This window comes from Polypterus senegalus, chromosome 4 (genome assembly GCF_016835505.1).
Source record: "Polypterus senegalus isolate Bchr_013 chromosome 4, ASM1683550v1, whole genome shotgun sequence".
NCBI classification, from domain to species: Eukaryota; Metazoa; Chordata; class Cladistia; order Polypteriformes; family Polypteridae; genus Polypterus; species Polypterus senegalus.
In genome coordinates this window covers 6,808,147-6,832,638 of record NC_053157.1, presented here as the reverse complement: position 1 = coordinate 6,832,638, position 24,492 = coordinate 6,808,147, and the positions used below count along the sequence as shown (strand labels likewise).

General features: G+C 38.9%; 1 protein-coding gene across 1 annotated transcript in view; it reads left to right on the top strand.

Moving 5' to 3' along the window:
• The window catches only part of smarca5 (SWI/SNF related, matrix associated, actin dependent regulator of chromatin, subfamily a, member 5), a 59,745-nt gene that overhangs the window by 11,597 nt on the left and 23,656 nt on the right, over positions 1-24,492 (top strand). The window contains exons 2-12 of the mRNA XM_039750204.1: positions 4,810-4,908; positions 5,408-5,574; positions 6,741-6,841; positions 9,204-9,304; positions 12,169-12,348; positions 12,604-12,759; positions 15,070-15,201; positions 15,331-15,399; positions 15,496-15,605; positions 17,390-17,616; positions 24,050-24,171. Coding sequence (XP_039606138.1) covers positions 4,810-4,908; positions 5,408-5,574; positions 6,741-6,841; positions 9,204-9,304; positions 12,169-12,348; positions 12,604-12,759; positions 15,070-15,201; positions 15,331-15,399; positions 15,496-15,605; positions 17,390-17,616; positions 24,050-24,171 — 1,464 coding nt within the window. The remainder of the gene's footprint in view (positions 1-4,809; positions 4,909-5,407; positions 5,575-6,740; positions 6,842-9,203; positions 9,305-12,168; positions 12,349-12,603; positions 12,760-15,069; positions 15,202-15,330; positions 15,400-15,495; positions 15,606-17,389; positions 17,617-24,049; positions 24,172-24,492) is intronic.

The window sequence follows — 24,492 nt, the reverse complement described above, 5'->3', positions numbered from 1 at the left end:
TTCTCCTACGCAGCCATGATGTTGTGATTGATGCAGAATGTGGTCTGGCATTATCTTGTTGAAAAATGCAGGGTCTTCCCTGAAAGAGATGACGTCTGGATGGGAGCATATGTTGTTCTAGAACCTGAATATATTTTGATGGTGCCTTTCCAGACATGCAAGCTGCCCATGCCACACGCACTCATGCAACCCCATACCATCAGAGATGCAGGCTTCTGAACTGAGCGTTGATAACAACTTGGGTTGTCCTTGTCCTCTTTGGTCCGGATGACATGGCGTCCCAGATTTCCAAAAGAACTTGAATCGTGACTCGTCTGACCACAGAACAGTCTTCCATTTTGCCACACTCCATTTTAAATGATCCCTGGCCCAGTGACAACGCCTGAGCTTGTGGATCTTGCTTAGAAATGGCTTCTTCTTTGCACTGTAGAGTTTCAGCTGGCAACGGCGGATGGCACGGTGGATTGTGTTCACTGACAATGGTTTCTGGAAGTATTCCTGAGCCCATTCTGTGATTTCCTTTACAGTAGCATTCCTGTTTGTGGTGCAGTGTCGTTTAAGGGCCGGAGATCACGGGCATCCAGTATGGTTTTCTGGCCTTGACCCTTACGCACAGAGATTGTTCCAGATTCTCTGAATCTTTGGATGATGTTATGCACAGTTGATGATGATAGATGCAAAGTCTTTGCAATTTTTCGCTGGGTAACACCTTTCTGATATTGCTCCACTATCTTTCTGCGCAACATTGTGGGAATTGGTGATCCTCTACCCATCTTGGCTTCTGAGAGACACTGCCACTCTGAGAAGCTCTTTTTATACCCAATCATGTTGCCAATTGACCTAATTAGTGTTTATTGGTCTTCCAGCTCTTCGTTATGCTCAAATTGACTTTTTCCAGCCTCTTATTGCTACTTGTCCCAACTTTTTTGGGATTTGTTGACACCGTGAAATTTTGAATCAACATATTATTCCTTTTAAAATGATACATTTACTTGGATTAAACATTTGATCGGTTATCTACGTTCTATTACAAATACAATATTGACATTTGCCATCTCATTGCATTCAGTTTTTATTCACAATTTGTTTAGTGTCCCAACTTTTTTGGAATCCGGTTTGTAGTAAAAGCAGAGAGAATGTCTTCACTTGCATTAATGCGCACCCTGATCAGAAGGCACTTGACTGACTTGCTTGTGATGGACCACATGCACTCCATTTGGAGCTAATCAGAAATGGATGGCTTTAACATCTAACATGAGCAGAAATGCCAAAAGGCTTTTTATCTACATGTGGATGTAGTGAGAAGTCATGCAAGATGACACCTTTTTATTGGCTAACTAAAAAGATTACAATCGCGTTGGGAGACAACAGAAGTACCATCACCACCTCCGCATTAACAGCACTCGGATATAGGCAGTCCCCGGGTTACGTACGAGATAGGGACTGTAGGTTTGTTAAGTTGAATTTGTATGTAAGTCAGAACAGGTACATTATTTTAAAAATGCTATTGTTGACCGACTGTAACCAACTGCTCTTCCAATGAATGATGGAGTTTCACCTCTCTCTGACCTTTATTTCTACTTTATTTTCCATGGTGATGGTTTTTCTCTTCTTATTGTATCACCAGCACTTGCATCAGATTTGTGTTTCAGAGACATTCTTGAAGGGTGAAGACAAAAGATTAAGATGAGCTCTTCTGCACAGCACTGTACATGCTGTCACAGCAGGATGGCACCCGTCGTCAACACGTCTGATGAACTGACAAGAGACAACTTCCTGCTACGTGCGTAACAGTACAAGCAGGCTTGCTATTGAAAATGAATGGGGGTAGCAAGGGGTGGTTCACCATCCGCCCACCACTTAGTCCCCTCCACTACAGTATACTGCCTGCAGTGTCCACCCACCGAGAACAAACGGGGTGCGGCCAAAGGTGGGTAGTGAATCGCCCACCACTGTCCCCATTCAACAAGCTGCCACCTGAGGCACACTACAATGTTACCCCCTGCCGCCCTGTTCACCCTCAGTGACTTCCGTTCAGCCACAACCAGGTCACCGCTTGCATCCTTACCTCACCAGAACACATGGCTGCCCTGTTCATTCTTGGTGGACAGGCAATAAACGCCCCATCCAGCCTCCTTCCAGTTAGAAGCAGTAGCTGTGCCGGTGTGGTGAGTGGGCAGCGAACCACCCCATCAAGCCTTCATCCAGCACACGAGCGGTAGCTGGGGCCCCAGTGACTATGGACCCCGGGTCACTAGTTGCTGCCCACTGAGAATGAATGGGGTGCGCCTGAGGGACACTACACTGCGTGATCGGCAAAATCGCCCAAACCCCCCCAGGCCTCCATTCAGCCACCGCTTGCAGCATCCCGAGGCCGAAGATGACAGAGGGGCAGTTACTGAGGCGCATGCGTCGTGTCTCCCAGGCAGAAGCAGCAGCTGCCCTTAACCTGGGGACTAACGGTAAAGTGGAAGAGCAGGCTTAGAAACCTTGGTGCTCGCATCACAGAGGATCTGACCTTGAACATCCTGTTGAAGACGCGGCAACGTCTGTACTGCTTTATGGATTTTAGGTTTCCCTCGTAGACAACTGAACTTTTTAAAAAAAAAAAAAAAGAAAAAGATATTCGGTCAGAATTATTGATAACATTTTATAATTTTACCACAATTTGGCTCAAGTTTTATTTAACTCCTGTTTTTAAAAACCAAGTAATGTGCAAGCAGCACTGACTTTCAACTGCATAATCCTTTTCCCAGTAAAATATTTACGAAATGTGTCAATTCCATGCAACACAGGGCACAAGGCAAGTAACAAACCCTGGGTAGGGCGCCAGCCCACCGCATGGGCACACACACACACACCCGCACACTAGGGACTATGTAATATTGCCAATGCACCTAACCTGCATGTTTTTGGACTGTGGGAGGAAACCGGAGCACCCGGAGGAAACCCACACAGACACGGGGAGAACATGCAAACTCCATGCAAGGGAGGACATGGGAAGCGAACCTTGGTCTCCTAACTGCGAGGCAGCAGCGCTATCCCTGCACCACTGTAGCTAGCAGTCATTGTAGGCCATATGTAACCTCTTTTTAATATTGATGACGTAGGCTGCTTTTTTTAAATGTTTCCCATGGGCCTTGAGTTTGATACCCCTGTGTACATGTTCTCAATTTGGAGAGCTATGGCTCTTGTTGTTAGATAGTATTCTGGAAATGCAAGGGAAACTTTGTTTCTCAAAGAGTTATTAAAAAGTTGTCATTTGTGTGATGGTGGTGTTTTTCCTCCGTGCTCTTATGGACATTTTATTTGTTTTCCTCCTGCCAAACCAGTCTTTTTTTTTTTTTTTGGAGGAAGGAACCATAACCAAGCATACAACAATTTACCTAAACCTCCAAAAAGCATTTGATACAGTCGTCCCACACCAAAGATTAATCCTGAAACACGAAACTTTAGACATCAGAGGTAACCTACAAAACTGGATCTCTAGTTGGTTAACCAGCAGGAAACAGAGTATGGATAAGAGACGCAAGAGCGTCAACGGTGTCCTTCAGGGGCCTGTCCTTGGACCCTCATTACTTTTTCAGATTAATATTAATAACATTCATAAACCTTTCATTCACAGCTGACACTGAAATTGGAGGGATGGCAGACACTGAGGAGGCAGCAAAAATAATTCAAAAAGACCCGGACAGCCTTCAGAACTGGGTAAACGCCTGGAAAATGCAGTTCAATGTAGAAAAGTGCTACACTTGTTGGCAGTTATAACATGGAAGACGGAAGCAGTCTCTGAGAAGGATTTAGGGGTTTGTGTTGATGCAGCATTTTCATCGACTAAGCAGTGCACAGAAGCAATTAAAAGGCAAATAAGATGTTGGGTTATATCAGAAATACTGTTGAGTTTAGGTCCAGACGTTTATGTTCAAACTATTTAATGCGCTAGTGAGACCACATCTGGAGTGTTTTGTCTTCAGTTCTAGTCACTTTGGTAGAAGAAAGACAGTGTAGCACTTGAAACTATGTAGAGGAGAGCAGTCAAGTACATCTCGGGACTTAAAGACCTGTCCTGCTGTAACAAACGAAGAACTTAAACCTGTTTAGTCGCCAGCAGAGAAGACTGCGTGGGGACCTCATCCAGGGATTTAAAATCCTCAAAGGCATTGAAAAAGTTAAACCAGCAACATTCTTTCTGCTTAAGGGTGAATCACAGACTTGAGAATGTCCATGGAAACGAAGGGGAATTGCATTTAGGACTGAAGCGACGGAGCACTTAAAGAGTTGTGGGACTTTGAAAGAAACTACAGAGACCTCGAGTTGAAGCAGAAACCTTGACAACCTGAAGAAGAATATGGATGAGATGTTGGGACAGCTTGGCTTTTAACCAAACAAACGGGCTTGATGTACTGAATGGTGGTCTCTTGTTTTGTCAGATTTCTTTAATGTTCGTCAAATCGCACTGGTTGTCACAGAGTTGTAGCAGATGTGAAGGATATTCCTTCCTAAATTTGAGGAACAGTCTCCCAAGTCCTAGTCTTGTCTTGTCCATTTTACAGATGTGTTTTTTTTTTTTATATTGGATCACATGGCTCACAGAATGAATGTAACAAGTGTATTTGCACGGCGGGAATTTTAACTCTTGTGCTTAATCAGCACATCGTACTCTTGTGCTGGGGGAATCTCTGAAGAGTATTGGCCTTCACATAGTGAGGAACCCAAGGTTACTTTATTAGGAATATTGAATTGCATACCATCTTTTATGCTGTCTCCTATTTTTATGGCTGTTAAAGTTTTTTACTTTTCCTTGTTAAGGAGGAAGACGGATCTGAAAATGGTGATTTTGTTGAAGATGCAGCTGCTCCACAGCCTATAGAGATCCCTGAATTGGCACCAGGCTATGAAGAAAAAATGGTATGTATGTGAGAGCCGTTTCAGCTGCCCTTTATGGTTACTTTTATCCAAACGGATTATTTTTTTTTTTCTGTGCATTAAATTTTTCTTTCTTTCTGAATTGCATAGTACATTTGTTCCGAAATGTTTTTTGTAGCCTTCCTATCAACTTCTCAATGTTTAAACACTCGCTATGTGAATGCTTGTTGTCTTTTTTGTTTAATAATGCAAATGTTTTTCGCTCGAGTTTTAATGTTGCAGTTTTTTTTTTTTGGGAACTTTGAATGACATTACAAATGTGGAGTACAGTAATAAATCTTTTAATGTTTTGATTCTCGGAGAGGATTGCTTCCCCCATCCCCTTATTTTTATATCTTGTTTCCTTTTGCAAAGCTGGATGTGGGTGTATGCTTGCGATCTGTTTATTTCTGTGCTGTGTGTCCTCCAACCTAAAGAAATTCAGACCAGTAGTTAGCCATGTGGTTTTTGGTCCTTGACGGTGGTTTTTATTTTCCAACAGAAAGCTGATCGAAGCAACCGGTTTGACTACCTTCTGAAACAGACTGAAGTCTTTGCCCATTTCATTCAACCTGCTGCTCAGAAGACGCCAACTTCCCCCCTTAAAATGAAACCTGGCCGCCCCCGTATTAAGAAAGATGAAAAACAGAATCTTCTGTCTGCTGGAGAGTGAGTTTTTATTGGCTGTGTTGTTTTTTTTGCCAGAGTTTTTGGTATTTATGGATGCTTTGTTCAGGGTGTATTTTTTTAATCAGTGTTAATTCCACAGTGGCCTTGCTTTTCCAGTAAGAACAGTGCTAATATAGCACATTTTCATACGTGAAAATAGCTCAAAGTGCTTTGCAGTGTTGGCAGCTACACGTAGTTACAAAAAGAAGGCAAAGAATAAAGTGCAGTTATTTATAACGGGTCTTATTATCCAGCTTAATTGCAAAGTGCATTCAGGTAGCTAGGGAGGACAGGAAAATAAATGGGAAGGTTGCCGGTTCGAATCCCGTAAATGCTAATAGGGTCTGTTGGGCCCTTAACCGGCAATTGCTGAGCGCTTCGAGTAGTGAGAAAAGCACTATATGAATGCAAAGCATTATTATTACTCTCAAATGACACGGAGTGTCTAAATCTTTTGCAACTTCTTAGTCAAAAAAATAACTTGATTTGATAAAAATTTTGGTTCCCTGTACTCATTTGTTTTGAAGCCCCAAAGCATTGCCAAATTGCTGTGGCTGATCTATTCTTCACAACACAACCGCTTTTTCTGTGTTAAGCAAAATATTTTCATGCCTTGTTAGAGTACATGACTAACAATGAAAACGCACTGTGGTCCCCTGCTGTCACTACCCTGTGACATCTCAACTGGTGATGTTTCAGGGGGCAGTTGTTCAACCTGGGAATATTACATATCACCCAACACTGATGGAAGTTTTTGCTGACAAAAGGAAGGATCGTATTTGAGGTATCACTCTGAAGTGGATTAGTGGTCCGAATTCTGAAAAGTACATACAGTATAGAGTTGTAGTGTAAATAGCACACAAAAAATAAGTTTTATAAAGATTGCTCCAGTGTGCAGACTTTAAATGGGGTGTCAGATTCAACCTGGGTTTCAAATTTGATGCTACTGTTTTTAAAATATGCTCATTTCAAACTTAGATTTGTTAGGAGAAAATGATTGAAAATACTTTGAGAAGTCTCTTTAAAGTCTTAACAGTAATTCACACTTGCAACAGGATGCTGCAGGCATGCTTAAGTTTTTATTAATGTTGCTAAATTCCTTATCTATTTTCATGAAAGCGGTGGCAAATGATGATGCACTAACAATGTGTTTCTTTCGCCTGCAGTAATCGACACAGACGTACAGAGCAAGAAGAGGACGAGGAGTTGCTCTCTGAGAACAGTAGAGTTACCAATGTTTGCACCCGTTTTGATGAGTCCCCCTCATGTAAGTTTCAAAGAGAACTTTTTAATAATTTAAGGTATAGCTGAGAAACACATGCATTCTCTATTCCCCCCCCCCTTTTTCCACAGTTTGTTAAAAGGTTTATAAACATTTTTAAAGATGAAATATAATTTTTGGAAAGACTTGATTTGTACCCTGCCATGTCTGCAGCATTTCTGTAAAATTGCTCCCATACCTAATCTTGTTGTTTTTGTGATTCCAACATGTGTAGCTGTCTGTCTGCCTTTCTCATGTGCCATACTATCTGATAGTAATTTAAACCTAATGAACCTGCAATTAAATGTCCGTTTTCTGTTTTATAATTGTTTGTTCTGATATTTAATTCTGGACAAGCAGAATATGAAGCAAAAAGTTAAATCTTTGGTCCCTTCATAGTCAAACATATGTAGCACAGGACCTTTTGGGTAATAGCAGACCTATTTCCTGCTTTTTCATCATCATCATCATCGGTCAGCTGCTCATGCGAGTATCACTACGTGATGGCGCTTGTGCAGGCGAGAATGATCTTCCGCCTCGCAACCCGGTCCTGGGCCGCCTTTTCGATCTCTGTCACAGTCATTCTCTCGTTGCAGATAGAATTGGAGATGTACTGGGCATATGTGAGCGCAGGCCTTCCACGTCTGGCCTTGCCTAGTTGTACCGGCAAGACGTACAATGCGTATTTCCTGATTAGTTCATCTGGTGGACGACGAAGCATGTGGCTTCGCTGTGTTGACGCTGTACGACTGTAGTTGATAGTGGTGGTTGTTCGACACGGGCGTAGATTTCCGAGACAGGTATGTGATCGATTCGCTTGATGTTGAGGATTACTCGATAGCAGTTGGTTGCAAAACTATCGAGTGTTTTTGAGCTGGTTTGTTATGATCCAAGTTTTGCTGCCGTATAGGAGTATGCTTAGACAGGAGGCTTTAAACGGGTGCACTTTGAGGCGTATGGAGAGGATGTTGGCTTGCCAGATGGTTTTTAATCTCCAAAAGGCGCATCTTGACGTCATTCGATGTAGTGGCTACCATCGAACCGAGATATTTGAAATTGCTCACTATTTCGATGTACTCGTTATTAAGAACAAGTGGAAGTTGAGGGCCGAAATCAGCATTTACTGTCATCCTGCTTTTTACATCTGTACAAGTCCACTCAATCAATCAATCAACATTTATTTATATAGCACATTTTCATACAAAAAAATGTAGCTCAAAGTGTTTTACAAAATGAAAAATAGAAGACACAATAAAAAATAAACATAAGTTCATTTAATGTAAAACTGCATTTTAAAAATTTTTGTTGGAATTAAGAGCTTTATGAACTTTTAGCCAGTTCCCCATTTTGAGTCTAGCTTAGGCCAAAGCCTCAGCTAGCGGTTGTGAACTGGTATCTGTGAAGGTCTTGGCCTGCTTTTTGTGGCCCTTTTGGAGGCCTGACGCCTATTTTGTCATGTTTTATCTCTCCTGTTTCCAGTACTTGTCAGCATTCACACCAATGAATCTCCCCCAAAATTTACACAAATGAAAAGCTACAAAAACCTATTTGTGGTCAAACTTTCCTTTTTCCACATACTGTACTACAGGGTGAGGCAGAAAGGATGGACGTTTTTTTTTTACAAAATCACAAAATTGTTAATTTTTTTCTTACAAAGAAATTTATTGAAAGATTTGAGTTCATGTTGAAATAGCATTTGACAATTTGTAGGGATGGAAATGCAAGTCGAAATGCAAAATATGCCTTACCAAACGATTTACTGAGGCCAAGTTCAGAAGAATGCTTTCGAGCAGATCGACATAGACTGCACAGCAGGGCTAGTCGTACGCTTTCCATGTTTTCAGGGGTATGTGCTGTTCGTGTAGCCCCCGGCGGTATTTTGTTCATTGGTGTACCTCGTGTACAAAGTGCTTTAACTCAATGTAGGATAGTGTTACGAGCGGGAACAGCTTTATTTCTGTGGATATTGAAATGGCAACGAAACTCAGGCTGAACTGCGGTAATAAATTAGTTGTTCTTGACACAACAGTTGTGTGCGAAAACGTGGCGTTCTATCATCCACGGCTCCATGGCTTCAACTAAAAAGAAAATAAAAAAAATGCTAAGACTTCGCAAACCTTACGCCACCTACCGCACATCTGTCACTCCACCTAGTGATGAATTCTAGCCATTTCAAAGACGTCTGTCCTTTGCCTCACCGTGTATATTGCTAAGGAAAAAGTGTCAGAAAATAACTTGTGTGTTTTGATTTTTTTTTTTTTTTGGGTCAATATAAGGTCCTATTTGTTCTGTAAATTTTTGTGCATGGCATACCTTCATAAATGAATGATACTTTGACTAAATTGTATATTGTACTTTTTTACTACAGATGTGAAGTCTGGAAAACTAAGGGATTACCAGATCCGTGGGTTAAACTGGCTGATTTCACTGTATGAGAATGGAATTAATGGCATTCTTGCCGATGAAATGGTAAATCTCATGTAACTGAAGGTGGTTATCGATATTTTTATCTTGTGTCAGAGTTGTCTTACAGCCGAAATCCTGATTACAGTATTGTGCATTTCATTAGTAACTGGTTATGGTAGTGAAACATTGTGGTTTTATAATCTCTCCTAGTCTGGTGCAAGGTTCTTGCTTTATTTAAAGCCTTAATACTTGTACTAAGCCATAGTGCAAAAAATTATTGGACTAATAACGATTATATTGTGTAGGATCTTTGTCATTTCAAATACATAGCTATTTTTACCAAAGGTTAAATAATATGTAATCTTATTTAGGATCTCATTACATTTCAGTTGAGAGCAGTCTTTGTTTCACATCCCATCAGATCAACAATAAAGCTGTTCAGGTTTCAAAGTTTGAGAGGACATTGTACAAGATTGACTCACTTGGAAACCTTACTGAGTCTCTTTACAATGAACAACAAGTTTTAAAGAAACATTGTGATGGTGCTTGGGCTGAATTCTGTTTTCTTCAGCTTGTGTATTTAAAAATGAAAGCTCTACAGATTTGTCCTTTGGTCTTCCTGTTCCCTGTGAAATATGTCCTGTTACTTTGTCTCCCCCACCATAACCTATTGTCTGTGGGGGAGGAGTGAAATCTTTAAATTCATCAAAACATTCAGTCTCCGGTTTTCAATGGATCTCCGCATTTTTAGGTTCCTCTGATAATGAAAACATTGATCATCTTGATGATGGGTGTATGTCTGTCTGTTAGTTTCTTGATTAATGTCTGGAGCTAAAGTGGCTGGATGGAAAAATACCAAACCCGAAACTTAAGCCTGTTACGAGATGGCTTTGCGGATTAATTTTGAAGCCAAATCGCCCAAGAGAAAGAGGCACACAGGCCTATTCAAATGGCGGTCAGTGGGCTACATGCGGCCCAGAAGCAACCTTCGAGTAGCCCAGCCCGTGGTCCTGCCAGGGCTCCAGACTGCAGCTAAAATCGGAAACGATGAATAAACATGATTTGCCCCAACCCCAATACATTAATTTGTGTTGATTTAAAATTTGTTACCTGCTGCTTACCGGCCACTGAAAATGTTTGGCCTGGCTAAATTTCTTGATTTGAAAATCTGGCCCACCTAAATTTTGTAGTTGGAATAGCATGGGCTCCCAAACATTTGGACGTCAAGTACCACCTGAGATTAAGTGAAGAAGTTGAAGTTGACTTCCACGAAACGGAATTATAGCGTTAAATGAAATAAAAACTGATTCAAATAGGTTTGTTTTATTCAGATGACGAAATTTCACACCACACTAAATTTGCGAGTCCACGTGTTGTTGTATTTAAACAGTTTCATTGGTTTTTGCTCACAACAGGCTTGTCAAAGGGTTTTGCACAGATAAATTAAATTTCAGGGACCGCGATGCGTACCACAGTTTAGGAACCGTTACTCTAGAGGAACCTCATATATAATAATTCTGCAATTTGAATATGAATTCTTCTCATACTTTGCTATCGTTATGACCTGTGTTTATGATCAGAAAGATCAACCTCAGAGTGATAAATTACTGAAATGTTATATTTCAGGTAACTTGGTTCCTGTGGTGCAAAGCCCACTGATGCTCGTGTCCAAATTTTATTTTTTTTAATTTAAATGTGTAAGTGTTTATTGTAGTGGCAGCCTGAGAATGAACACCTCATACTAGGACTAGTAACCTCTTATAAAGCAACAGTGTTAAAATTGTTTGCATTTTTGTTTTTGTATGTGTGCAATGATACTTGGAGAAAATGGTCATTGCAGGTTTTCAGTCCTGTTCTGATGATGCAGCATGCAGGGATGGAAGTAGACATTCACAACTGTTTAGTTTCATTAAATGCTTCTTAAATGTATATCTACTGGAAGTGGTTTGAGTCTATCCAGATCCGAAACCTTTACACATTTATTTTATCCTTCCCCTGGATCTGGGTGGAGTGGTGGCTCTGAGGCTAGGAATTTGTACCGGCGAAGGTTGCCGGTTCGAATCCCATAAATGCCAAAAGTGACTCTACTTCGTTGGGCTGTTTAGCAAGGCCCTTAACCTGCAATTGCTCCGGTCTGGGTGTGATGTTAATCTGCATCCAGCCCTGCATGTAAGCCCTCAAACCTGCAACGAAAAACCTAGGGGTTGGTGGCAGAATTGGCATTCCAGCCACCACAACCAACCTTGCACTGTTCCATTCGATCTGAACTAGTGTGGTTCTGAGGTGTCGCCTGTTGCATGGCTGCACTTGGGTCCTAATCTGGAATCCTGAGTAGGGTTGTCATGTGGTGGGTGAGACAATGTGTTCTCGTTCTCACTCTCGCTCTGTAGGCGCCACGGATCGTAAAGCACAGGACTATTTATTATATCCTCCCCTTTGTTTGTTTGTTTCTCTTTCTTGAATATTTTAAATGTAAGGTAGCCCTCGGATCCTACACACTCACCCAGTTACTTCTCCAACTCGCTGCTCGTTTGAAAGGCAATTGAAAGAACCCAATGTTCAATTATGCAATCATAGCAGTTTGTCCTTAATCTCAAAATGTATAGTTATAAGATCGATCATATTTAAACTTGGTTTTAAAAAAATATATATATATAGTTTCAAAAACTTGAGGAAAAGAGTGAGCCTCTGTAAAGGGTAGTCGTCTGTGCAGTGGCCCGAAGCAGATAGATGCTTACTTTATTAATCCCCAAGTGGAATTTCACAAGCAGATGATATAATTTGTCATTTGTACAGTGAAACATCAGAGTCTATCATTTTGAACTTGGAAAACATGTCCACATTTACCAGTGAATCTAGTGAAAACCTGCAAGATTTAATCCAAAGAAGAAGCCAAATGTTAACCTAAACGTGTCTTTTGTTTGCAGGGTTTGGGGAAAACTTTGCAGACCATTTCTTTGCTTGGCTACATGAAGCACTACAGGAACATTCCTGGCCCCCATATGGTTTTGGTCCCAAAGTCCACATTATGCAACTGGATGAACGAATTCAAACGTTGGGTTCCATCTCTGCGGGCTGTTTGTCTTACTGGTGACAAAGATCAAAGAGTATGTATAACTAGGTGATAACTGTTCTGACTATAATGAACGAGGAGAACTGTATTCAAGTATTAAGACATGTCAGTGTAATAACAGATCCTTTTTTTTTTTTTTGCTCCCACAACCCCCTGATCATTTTAGCAGTTACAAAATGTTTTATTCCTTTTATATTAAGTTTGATTGAGGACCAAAAACAAGTTAAATTTGTGAAGATCAGATTCCTAATTATCCATTCCTTTATTTATGTATTTATTTTATATTTAGGCAGCTTTCATTCGAGATGTTTTACTGCCAGGTGAATGGGATACTTGTGTCACCTCTTATGAAATGCTAATCAAAGAAAAATCAGTGTTCAAGAAGTTTAACTGGCGATACCTTGTAATTGATGAGGCACACAGAATCAAAAACGAAAAGTCAAAGGTACGTTTTTTGCATCCACATATTGTTGCTAATTAAATGGTTTATCCCAATATTTTTTTTTTTTTTCCTTAAGGAATATTTAAGTGAAGTGACTTTTTGTGATGTATATATGTTTAGGCACAACCTGCTTTAATTTAGTGCATTCATTAGCTATTGGAGTATTCAGAGCTCTAAGTTGTGATAGTTCTCCTCTCCACTTCAGTGCATTCACCTCAACTTCTGGTTGGACTGTTCAGAGAAATACACGGTTTTCTGTTTTGTTGTTTTATTAAAGAAGGTTTTTTTTTTTTTTTTGAGGAAAAAAACTTAAATGAATCTAAACATATTAATTGTGTATCATATAACCTATCTATGATGGAGGAGCCTAAGCTTTAGATTCATCAAAAATATTCATCTCCATTTTTCGACGGATCTCCACGTTTTAGGGTCCCCTAATACCAAAACATCAATATCTCGATGATGGGTGTGTGTAAGTTTCTTGAATGTTCTACAGCTAAAACAGCTAGATGGAAAAATAGCAAACAAGAGACTTAAGCCTGTAATTAGATGACGATTTGGTTATTAGTTTTTGAGCCAAATCATTCAGCAGGAGGAGGCAATCTAGAGGAACTCTCAAATACTGTAATTCTGCAATTTACGAATTCTCCTCATCGATTGCTATCGTAATTACCTATTTTATGACTGGATAGATTACCACCAGAGTGGTAAATAGTTACTGAAATGTTATAGAATAGTTTGGTTTAACTGGTTCCTAGGGCGCAAAGCCTACTGACGCTCGCGTCCAAATTTTTAATCAATCAATCAACATTTTATATAGCACATATTCATACAAATAAATGTAACTCAAAGTGCTTTACAAAATGAATCGAAAAATAGAAGACACAATAAAAAATAAACACAGGTCAACATTAATTAACATAGAATAAGTAAGGTCCGATGGCCAGGGTGGACAGAAAAAACAAAAAAAAAAAAAACTCCAAAGGCTGGAGAAAAAAAATAAAATCTGTAGGGGTTCAAGACCACCCAGTCCCCTCTGGGCAATCTACCTAACATAAGTCAAACAGACCTCTTTGTATTTAGCGTTTTCATGGAAGGACCTGATGATGATGGTCACGTAGACTTTTGGCTTTCAGTCCATCAATGTTGGTGCATCATGATGCTTTGAGTAGGTGGTGGTGGCGCAGGCCGCCACCACAAAGAAACTGGAAAAAGAAACAGAAGAGTGAGTAGGGGTCAGTATGGATTTTAGAGCCACTGTGAATAATTATTATGAAGAATTGAACATACAGAGTATCAGTATTAAGTTAAAGTGAAGTTAGGAGAAAGCCATGTTAAAGTAATGTGTTTTCAGCAGTGTTTTAAAGTGCTCCACCATATCGGCCAGGTGAATTCCTATTGGCAGGCTATTCCAGATTTTAGGTGCATAGCAGCAGAAGGCCGCCTCACCACTTCTTTTAAGTTTAGCTTTTGGAATGGTAAGGAGACACTCATTTGAAGATCTGAGGTTACGATTTGGAATATAACGCGTCAGGCATTCCGATTATATAAGATGGAGCGAGATTATTTAAGGCTTTATAAACCATAAGCAGTATTTTAAAGGCAATCCTGAATGACAAAGGCAACCAGTGTAGTGACCTCAAAACTGGAGAAATGTGTTCGGATTTTCTTTTCCCATTTAGGATTCTAGCAGCTGCATTCTGCACGCATTGCAAGTGATTGATGTCTTTTTTGGGTAGTCCTGAGAGGAGTGCGTTACAGTAATCTAGTCTACTGAAAACAAAAGCGTGAATTAATTTCTCCGCATCTTTCAATGATATAAGAGGTCTAACTTTAGCTATGTTTCTTAAGTGGAAAAAATGCTGTCCTAGTGGTCTGATGAATATGTGATTTTAAAATTCAGATTACAGTCAACGGTTACCCCTAAATTTTTTACTTCCGTCTTACCTTTTAATCCTAGTGCATCAAGTTTATTTCTGATAACCTCCTTGAATCCATTATTGCCAATTACTTAAATTTCAGTTTTCTCTTTATTTAGTTTGAGAAAATTACTATTTTATACATACAGTTGACTAAAGTGAAAGGTCATTGTTGTATTACAACTCTGAATTCGGGTGGCTTCTTTTCTCAAAGTTGTCCAACATGTAGCTCTTGAGTTTGTAGGGTATTCAAATGGGATTTTCAACTCGGAGATTTGTGTTTTAACTTCAGTCCGATAGCACATGAACGCAGCATAATTAAAATCATTCGTCCATAATCTGCAGATTAATACAGTAGTTGCAAAAATTATTTTTTTTATGATTTTTATTTCAGCTTTCAGAAATCGTAAGAGAATTCAAGACAACCAACAGATTGCTGCTAACTGGTACTCCTCTACAGAATAATTTGCATGAGCTATGGGCTCTCCTAAACTTCCTGTTACCAGATGTGTTCAATTCATCAGAGGTAATGTTCCATCATATCACAATTGGTGATTAAGAGACCATACAGTAAATTCACTTGGAATAAGCTTCCTTGGAAATGTGAAAAATCATTTAATTTTTTTTTTTTCTCCACCACTTTTTAAACATTCAGGATTTTGATTCTTGGTTTGATACCAACAACTGCCTTGGTGACCAGAAACTTGTTGAGCGACTACATATTGTGAGTAACACAGTTTCTTTGTATTTTATATATTTTTGTTAATGTTTTAGTAGTGAAAAGGATCCTAATGTATGCCAACTCTTTTCTACTTCAAAGGTTTTGAGACCTTTTCTCTTGAGGAGAATCAAAGCTGATGTGGAGAAGAGTTTACTTCCCAAGAAAGAAGTAAAGATATATGTTGGCCTTAGCAAAATGCAACGAGAATGGTAAGTGACAGTTACAATAGCATAACTTTAGTTTCACAAATCCTGTTAAAGAGTCTTATTTCATTGTCCCAGTAAGTTTGCCTCTTAGTGGATGTGTATTTGTATCCCCTTATACACCCCTCAAGTAATGGCTTGTGCTTCTTTGGGAGGATTTTACCTTCATGTGTAACAGGAAGGTGTTGTCTGGCCATGGTTAATTTAACTAACTTTCAAAATTAATTTGCTAGGAATGAGGCTAAAGTAAAAATATTTTAAAGTGGAAGCTATTTTAAAACCTCCTTTTTCCAGCTAAAAATGTTTATTAAATCTCGTATTTGTAGCAGTGGTGTCTCCTTTTCAGATGCTGGCTGATTACAACATGGCTAAAACAGTTTGCTTGCTTTTTTTACAAGCTACACACCTACTGTAATACTAAAATTTACAAGCATTTACAAAGTCAATGCTGGTATTAAAACCGTTGTCTTTATTCTTAAAACATAAGAATTTTCACATTGTGACTTTTACAAGTTTTTTTTACATGTGGCATTGCTGTGGCCCCTTCAATGATATTTATTTGTAAATTGTGCTTCATTTACTGGAGTTAATTACAATTTACTACTAGACTTCTCGCTAGATATTGGTCTTACATCTACAAAAAAAAAATAGAGTACCAGGAGGTAACTTGCATTGCAATTCCAGTTGTAGTTCGTGTTTGGACATTTTTAAATTTTTTTTTATACATTTTAAAGAAATACTCCCTCTCCCCATTTTTTTTTTTTTTTTGTTTATTTACCCCAAGCACTTTGTGTTAATGGTGGCCAAGAAGATATTTAATCCCATGTTCCCATGCAGAATGTAGAGGAAAAAAAGTTGAGCATAACTGAAGACAATAAAGACCAATGTTGTAAAACAGCAAATGATGTGAATTGTATGACCCGATTCATACAAGGGTTGGTTTTTTTTTTTTTTTTTATAATTCCTTCTTGCCGCTAACATTTTCCACATGTCTTTTTATCCAGTCAAATGCTCAGGACATCCAAAACACATGCCTATTTTCCTAAAATATTGTTAGACACTTCTGGAAAAACTGACACACATGATAAATGGGGGAACCTAAAAGCCATGCGAGATTGTCCTGATGATGAGAGTCTTGACCAATGGATGAGGAGCATAGGCACATCTTCAATTCAAAAAGTCAGTCCCATGGGGCTTTACTTTCCTATTTATAACATGTGCGGATTCCCACCCAATGTCCCACCCTCATGTCTCTATTTAACAGTACATTACCTAAGAAGAATGTATTGTGCTTGTTATGACTGAACAATTGACATGTGGATTATGTGACATGATCGACACACAGATTCTGCTCCCTAACCTCACTTCATGTTTTTCCTGTTGTCATTTTGTACAGCTTTGATTACTCTTGGGTTGTATTATGTCAAACTTTTTTTTCTGTCCATTCTGCAAGGAATTTTTTTTTTTAACCTTGGCTATCACTACAGACTGTGAAGTAAGTAACATGTTTAAAAGCATAATCAAGCCAAAACATTATTTTTCTTCAACAACTGAAGTATAGTTAAAATACCATGTCACACTTTAAAATGTAATGCATTTATAGTTTGAGAATCAGTGTTCTTCCCTTAAATTTTATCTTTGAGACGGTATTTATGCATTTACATTTATTCACTTAGCAGATGATTCAATCCAAAGTAACTTACAAAAGAGGTCAACACAATTGAGCAAGCATCTTGGACTGTTTTGGTACAAGGGTGCAAAATCAATTTGTTTTTTTTTTAACCACACAGGTATACCAAGATTTTAATGAAGGATATTGATATTTTAAATTCTGCTGGGAAAATGGAAAAAATCAGATTATTGAATATATTGATGCAGCTGCGAAAGTGTTGTAATCACTCCTATCTGTTTGACGGTGCTGAGCCGGGGCCTCCTTACACCACTGACACTCATCTTGTAGTGAACAGCGGGAAGATGGTGGTTTTGGACAAGCTGTTGCCCAAGCTGAAGGAACAAGGTCAGGACAATGGTTGTGTGTGGTGTTTGGGAGAATGCATTCTTATGATGAGATCCCTCATAAGTTTTATATACTGTAAAGTGTATAATGGGGGGGGAAAAAGGGGTCCTTTCATCGAATTGGCTGGCCGAGCAACGTTTCAGCCGTGGAATGGCCAAATGGGGAGGCAGCTTGATGGATGAAGTCTCCAGGACTCTAAAAATATCCAAATCTTATTCTGTGATATCATCTACAGTTAAATTCTGCTCCGTGCTTCTAAAATTTTTATTATGCTGTATTAAGGATTTGTTCTGGTCTGTGTATTGTATTGTATTGACCCCCTTCTTTTGACACCCACTGCATGCCCAACCTACCTGGAAAGGGGTCTCTCTTTGAACTCCCTTTCCCAAGATTTCTTCCATTTTTCCCTACAAGGTTTTTTTGGGAGTTTTTCCTTGTCTTCTCAAAGAGTCAAGGCTGGGGGGCTGTCAAGAGGCAGGGCCTGTTAAAGCCCATTGCGGCACTTCTGATGTGATTTTGGGTTATACAAAAATAAACTGTATTGTATTGTGTAAAGTAAAGAGCATAGTTAATTGTCCTGCTTTTTAAAGTGTTGTGTTCAATTTTATGTGAATAAACCCACACCTTTCCTTTACAGTTAAATCTATTTTCTATGCCACTCAATCCCAGTATGCTCTACTGCAGCGGTCCTGGAGGGCCACGGTAGCTGCAGGTTTTTGCTCCAACCCAATTGCTTAATAAGAAGCGCTTATTCCTCAAGTAACACTTCTGCTTCATTTTAGTTGTCTTGCTTCTTAAGATTTTGAACCTTTTATTGCTTATTTTAGTCGTAAACGGCTGTATTCTTTTTTTTAATTGCTCCCAATTTGCAATAACATGCAAATGACAAGAGACCAGCATTTCTCCATTTTGCTTGTTACCGTTTACACCTCTGTGTGTATTATGCACTGTTGGGTTTACTTAAATACTTGGAATGAAAGTGAAGAGAGAAAAAAGTGAAGGACTGAGAATTATTCATCAATTTTAGCCTTCAAATCATTTGGATGGTATCCTTTTGAAAGGGGAAGAAAATCTAGGATATGAGAATGACCAGACATAGCAGAGTTAAAGCAACTACCAAGTCATGAAATTCTAGAAAGTTGATTCAGTTCATCTGGACACTGTTCTTTTCCAGGGAGATACGTTACATCACTCATCGAAGTGACTTCCTCAGTCTCGGTCGACTGCAGGTTTCTCCAACTTTATAAACAGTACCTTTGCATAATGACCAAAACTAGCACCATTAACTAACAATGGGCCATGTGATCAATGGTATGCAAATTGTCCATTGATCAATGGCCAGGAGTACCATTCACAGGGAGTTAGGGAATGGCTGCAATCGCCACATTGTAAGATGGTGAAAGATGTACCCTTAGGCCCCCTCCTTGGTTCAGAGTTGGTCGTTCCGTTTTTCATGTAAATGGCCTCCTTGACTCCTTGCTCAAACCAGCGTTCATCCCTGTCCAGGATGTGCACACCTTCATCACTGAAAGAGTGGCCACTGTCCTGTAGGTGTAAATAGACTGCGGAGTCCTGGCCTTACGAGGTAGCTCTTCTGTGTTGTGCCATCCGCTTCGCCAGTGGTTGTTTGGCTTCCCCAATGTATGATGCACGGCAATCCTCTTGGCACTTAACTGCGTAAACTATATTACTCTGTCTGTGCTGGGGCACCCGGTCCTTGGGGTGGACCAATTTTTGCCGTAGTCTGTTTTATGGTTTAAAAGACACAGAGACCCGGTGTTTTGGGAAAAAAAAAAAATGTGTGTCAGCTGTTCTGATACTCCTCGCCTATAAAGGATCACCAAAGGTTTTCGCTTAGGCAGTGGTTGTCCTTCCTTTCTCCTGGATTGCTTAGAGCATTCTTTAGGTGTCTCCCCTGCTTTGCCAAAAGTCCAGTAGGGATAACCACATTTTCACCTAATTCTCTGTGAATGGTACTCATGGCCATTGATCAATGGACAATTTGCATGTCATTGATCACACGGCCCATTGTTAGTCCAATGGTGCTGTTTAAGGCTGGAGAAACCTGCAGACAACTGAGACTGAGGAAGTCACTTGGATGAGTGATGAAACGTATCTCCCTGGAAAAGAATTATGTCCAGATGAACTGAATCAACTTTCTAGATTTCCTTTACCTGGATTATTGAGCATGCATCGACACAAGCCATGAAATTAAATTTTATTTGCAAGAATTGCTTTCTAATTAAGCAAACTGGTTAGAGCAAAGACCTGCAGCCACTGCGGTCCTCCAGAACTATGAATGAGGACCCCTGCTCTACTGGAATAACCCAGTTGTTACAGATCACTCAAAGCGAGTACTGGCTAATGACATTGAAATAGGCTAAACATGTAGTCGGTGGCAGAAATGGAATCGTCAGCTTAAAAACCAATTTCAACTTAATTCAATTTAATTTACTTTTTTCTCAATTACTTTAATTCCAGTTAATTTAAACCCAAATGGTTTTTTCACCAAAGCCCAAATGTTTCTATAGCATTTTTTTTATACCGAATGTAGCTTACTTAGCTCTACAAGATTGTCAGTTTTAAGGAAACAAAAAAATGCACACTTGAATAAGCTATATAATTAGTAGAGAAGTAGAGTCTTTGTATATACAGGGTAGAATCACCCTTTGTCTCAAAGTAGGAGTTCAATGATGATGTCAGATTGCTGGAGAGAACAGAAATTTAAAAAAGGCAAAATACGCTCCATATACACAACAGAAAACAATTTGCAGTAGTTCATGGTCAGAATAGCTCTCTGCCACCACTGGTTCATATCTGATTGCTAGAAGTCAACTCCACAGCATGTACTCAAATTCTTCAGCAATGTGGTAAAAGAGAATTATATTTGCCAACAGTGCACTGTGTAAAGCTTCTGTTTAGGCAAGGTTTACTCTTGTTTTGATGGCTAAAATTTATTTTTTTCATTCCTCTGCTGTATGTTGTGCTGGCACATAGTGTTGCATTGATATCTTCTGCCACAGAGCTGGGCAATAGAAATACAGTTTTGACAGAATGTTTTATGTGGGTTATGCTGGTTTGTTGGAGGGTGTTTTTTTTTTTTTGATTGAAAGGACATGTGGTGTTGGTGTGCTGCCAGCCGTGTGTGTGTATACATAGATGTACAGTACAGGCCAAAAGTTTGGACACGCCTCCTCATTCAATGTGTTTTCTTTATTTTCATGACCATTTACATTGGTAGATTCTCACTGAAGGCATCAAAACTATGAATGAACACATGTGGAGTTATGTACTTAACAAAAAAAGGTGAAATAACTGAAAACATGTTTTATCTTCTAGTTTCTTCAAAGTAGCCACCCTTTGCTCCGATTACTGCTCTGCACACTCTTGGCATTCTCTCGATGAGCTTCAACAGGTAGTCACCTGAAATGGTTTTCACGTCACAGGTGTGCCTTATCAGGGTTATTTAGTGGAATTTCTGGCTTTATCAATGGGGTTGGGACCAGCAGAAGTCGGGTTAGTTGGACGATCATTTATTTTTCAACAGGACAATGACCCCAAACACACCTCCAGGCTGTGTGAGGGCTATTTGACCAAGAAGGAGAGTGATGGAGTGCTGTAAATGGCAGAGATGGGGACAAGTCGCATATGATCAAGTCCAAGCAAGTTTCAAGTGTTAACTGTGACTTGAGACTTGATGGTTAAGACAAATCAAGCAAGTCAAGTCAAGGGTTCACCCTAAGCAAGTCAAGTGGAGTCCTGATAAGTTTCAAGTCAAGTTGCAGTACTAAAACAAACAGAGGTTAAATTTTCGATACGTTTATTTTTGCACAGAAACATTTTTACAGAAAAGATGAACTTATATACATATATTATGTATCTTTTTTGCATTGCTATATTTAAATTATATGCATATCTGTACTACATTAATATCTGAAAATAAAATTGTGTTGCTTACACAAAATGTTTAAAACTAAGAAATCCAGTCTAAAATGTATAATGCAATTCAATCTGAAAGGATTAGTTTACTTTGACAACAACAATGTACAGATAATGTACTCACCCCCTTGTCATCCAATATGTTCATGTCTTTCTTTCCTCAGTCATAAAGAAATTGTTTTTGTTTTGAGGAAAACATTTCAGGATTTCTGTCTATATATAATGGATATGTATGGCGCCCCAAAGTTTGAAACTTCCAAAATGCAGTTTAAATACAGCTTCAGAAAGCCCGAAATGATTGGTTATTTTCCAAACAAATTAATTTATATACTTTTTAGCCTCAAATGCTGGTCTTGTCTCCTCTCTGTGCAGTCTGTGTGATTCGGGTAAATACAGTTAATAGGTGTCAAAAAAACCACAATCTCTTATCTTTAATGTCAAAAACATTCTGCAATGCTGTTTTTACCTTTTTTTGTAAAGGGCATTTGAGCTTCTATACATGTTAACTGTGTAAACACTGTGTCTGCACTTTTGCTGCAGTCTAAGACTGTATTTACCCGAATCACACAGACTGCACAGAGACAACACAAGACCAGCATTTGAGGTTAAAAAGTAAATAAATTGTCCATTTGTTTAGAAAATAACCAATTGTTTCGCTAGATAAGACTCCTCCTCCTCGGCTGGAATCGTTTAGAGTCTTCTGAAGCTGCATTTAAACTGCATTTTGGAAATTCAAACTTCGGGGTGCCATACATATCCATTATATAGAGAGAAATCCTGAAATGTTTTCCTCAAAAAAACAATTTCTTAATGATATGTACTGACAGAATGTAAGACTTAAGTATTTGTACAGGCTATGAACCTTATAAATTAAAGTATTGTGACTGAAGATTTATCTAGTATGTTTTATATATGATGCTTTAATACTTATGCTGTCCATTATAAGGCTCAGTAGGGGATTTATCCACTCTTTTTTTTTTTACTCTAACGTTAGTGATGAATCTCGTTAATTAAAATGAACGGATCTTTGTACATTATATTTATATTCTGCTGAAATTAAAAAGTATGTTAATATAGCCCAGTTATGAAGCTTAATCGTCATCTCTACGGTGGATGTGCAATATACACGTTTCATACATAATATATAATCTGATATATTTGTTTTCTATTTGAACTGGTTTCATTGTTATACAGCACACAACATTTTGTTGTTATTGTGAGTGTACACAAAATTATAGACCCTTAATGTAACCGATTCGAACGATGAAATTATTCTTGTCTGTATGACCAAAAAGTTTTGAACGAGTTATTGAAGGAGAAGTGATTGCACCGACGCTTTCATCTTAGATTTTCATGCAGTATAATGTTACACGAGCTGCCATTCAACTAACCACACGCAGTCAGTCCATACAAACGCTTGAAAATGCGCACATTTAATATAGACATTATAGTTTACATGTAATATCGAGAAGCCCTTTCATTTCAAGTTGCACTCAACATTAAAATGTGGCTACGCCACTGGTAACATTATAGCGTTTTATTTATGAGATGATCGTCACATTTCTGATAAAAAAAACATGCAACCAAGGCTAAATTATGACAAACAGAAAAGATTAATTTAATTAGTAATCGTTTTTATTAAATTGACTATAAAGAATCCGACTTTCTTACCTTTCCTTGTGGTTTTTGAAGTGCCGGATGAAATTTGATGTTGTGGTTGTCGTGTCTGATACTCTCACGTTGCATTCTTTGCATCTGGCAAATCTTTTTTTGTTAGTACGGTCTAGTTCAAAGTCCTTATAGCCAAACGTGACTATGAGGAGCTCGACTATTGTCTGCCATGTTTGGCGCGGTTTGAGTTGTGCAGCCTTCTTCTTCTTCTTGGTAATGTTAAGAGTTGTGCAGCATTAAGGGCGCAGGCGCCAATTATGGTGCTGCTGAGTCATAATTTTATAAAATTTTATTTTATTAAACGAATTATATTTAAAAGTTCAAGTCATTGTCGAGTCTTCCACTTTAAGTCAAGTCTCAAGTCACTTACTCTCAAGTCAAGTCATTTTCTTACTTCAATCAAGCAAGTCTCAAGTCCTGAAAATTGTGACTCGAGTCTGACTCAAGTCATGTGACTCGAGTCCCCCATCTCTGGTAAATGGTCATGAAAATAAAGAAAACACATTGAATGAGGAGGTGTGTCCAAACTTTTGGCCTGTACTGTGTGTGCGTGTATATGTATGTATGTATGTATGTATGTATGTGTATATCCATCCATCCATTTTCCAGCCCGCTGAATCTGTATAATATTTGTGTGTGTGTTTCACCTAGAAATCCTAAGATCCTGCTTGTAAATTCTCTCAAAAGGGAACTAGCTAAAGCCTAAGCTTTAAATTTGGGTTCCTTTATGTGTGTGTTTGATTGATTGGTTTGGTATTTTTCGTTTATAAGTGGTGTGTGTTTTTAAATCTGTAATACTAATTGACTATACTGTCAATTCCAGGTTCCAGGGTGCTCATCTTTAGCCAGATGACCAGGATGTTGGATATCCTGGAGGATTATTGCATGTGGAGAAACTATGGGTATTGCAGACTTGATGGACAGACCCCTCATGAGGAGAGACAGGTTAGTGCATATGCTGAGCACTGTCTGATGAAAGAAATGAGTTTCATGGAAATTGTGAAACTCAATTAAGTAACAATGTGTGTTATGCATGGTGTGCACAGGAGTAGGACACAGTGGAACAAAAGCAAGTACATTTTTTTTTTTTAATTGCAGTAAAAATGTAACCCTTTCGGCACTGCAAAAATTAATCTCTTACTCCTTTACTGTTCCAAAGGCTTCTTTTGGTCTTAATGTTGCATACAAAGCTTCAGTAAAGTGGATATTTGTCTCTGCAATGTGGCCTCCAAACATTACTTCATTTTGTACTGGCCAGCGGTGACT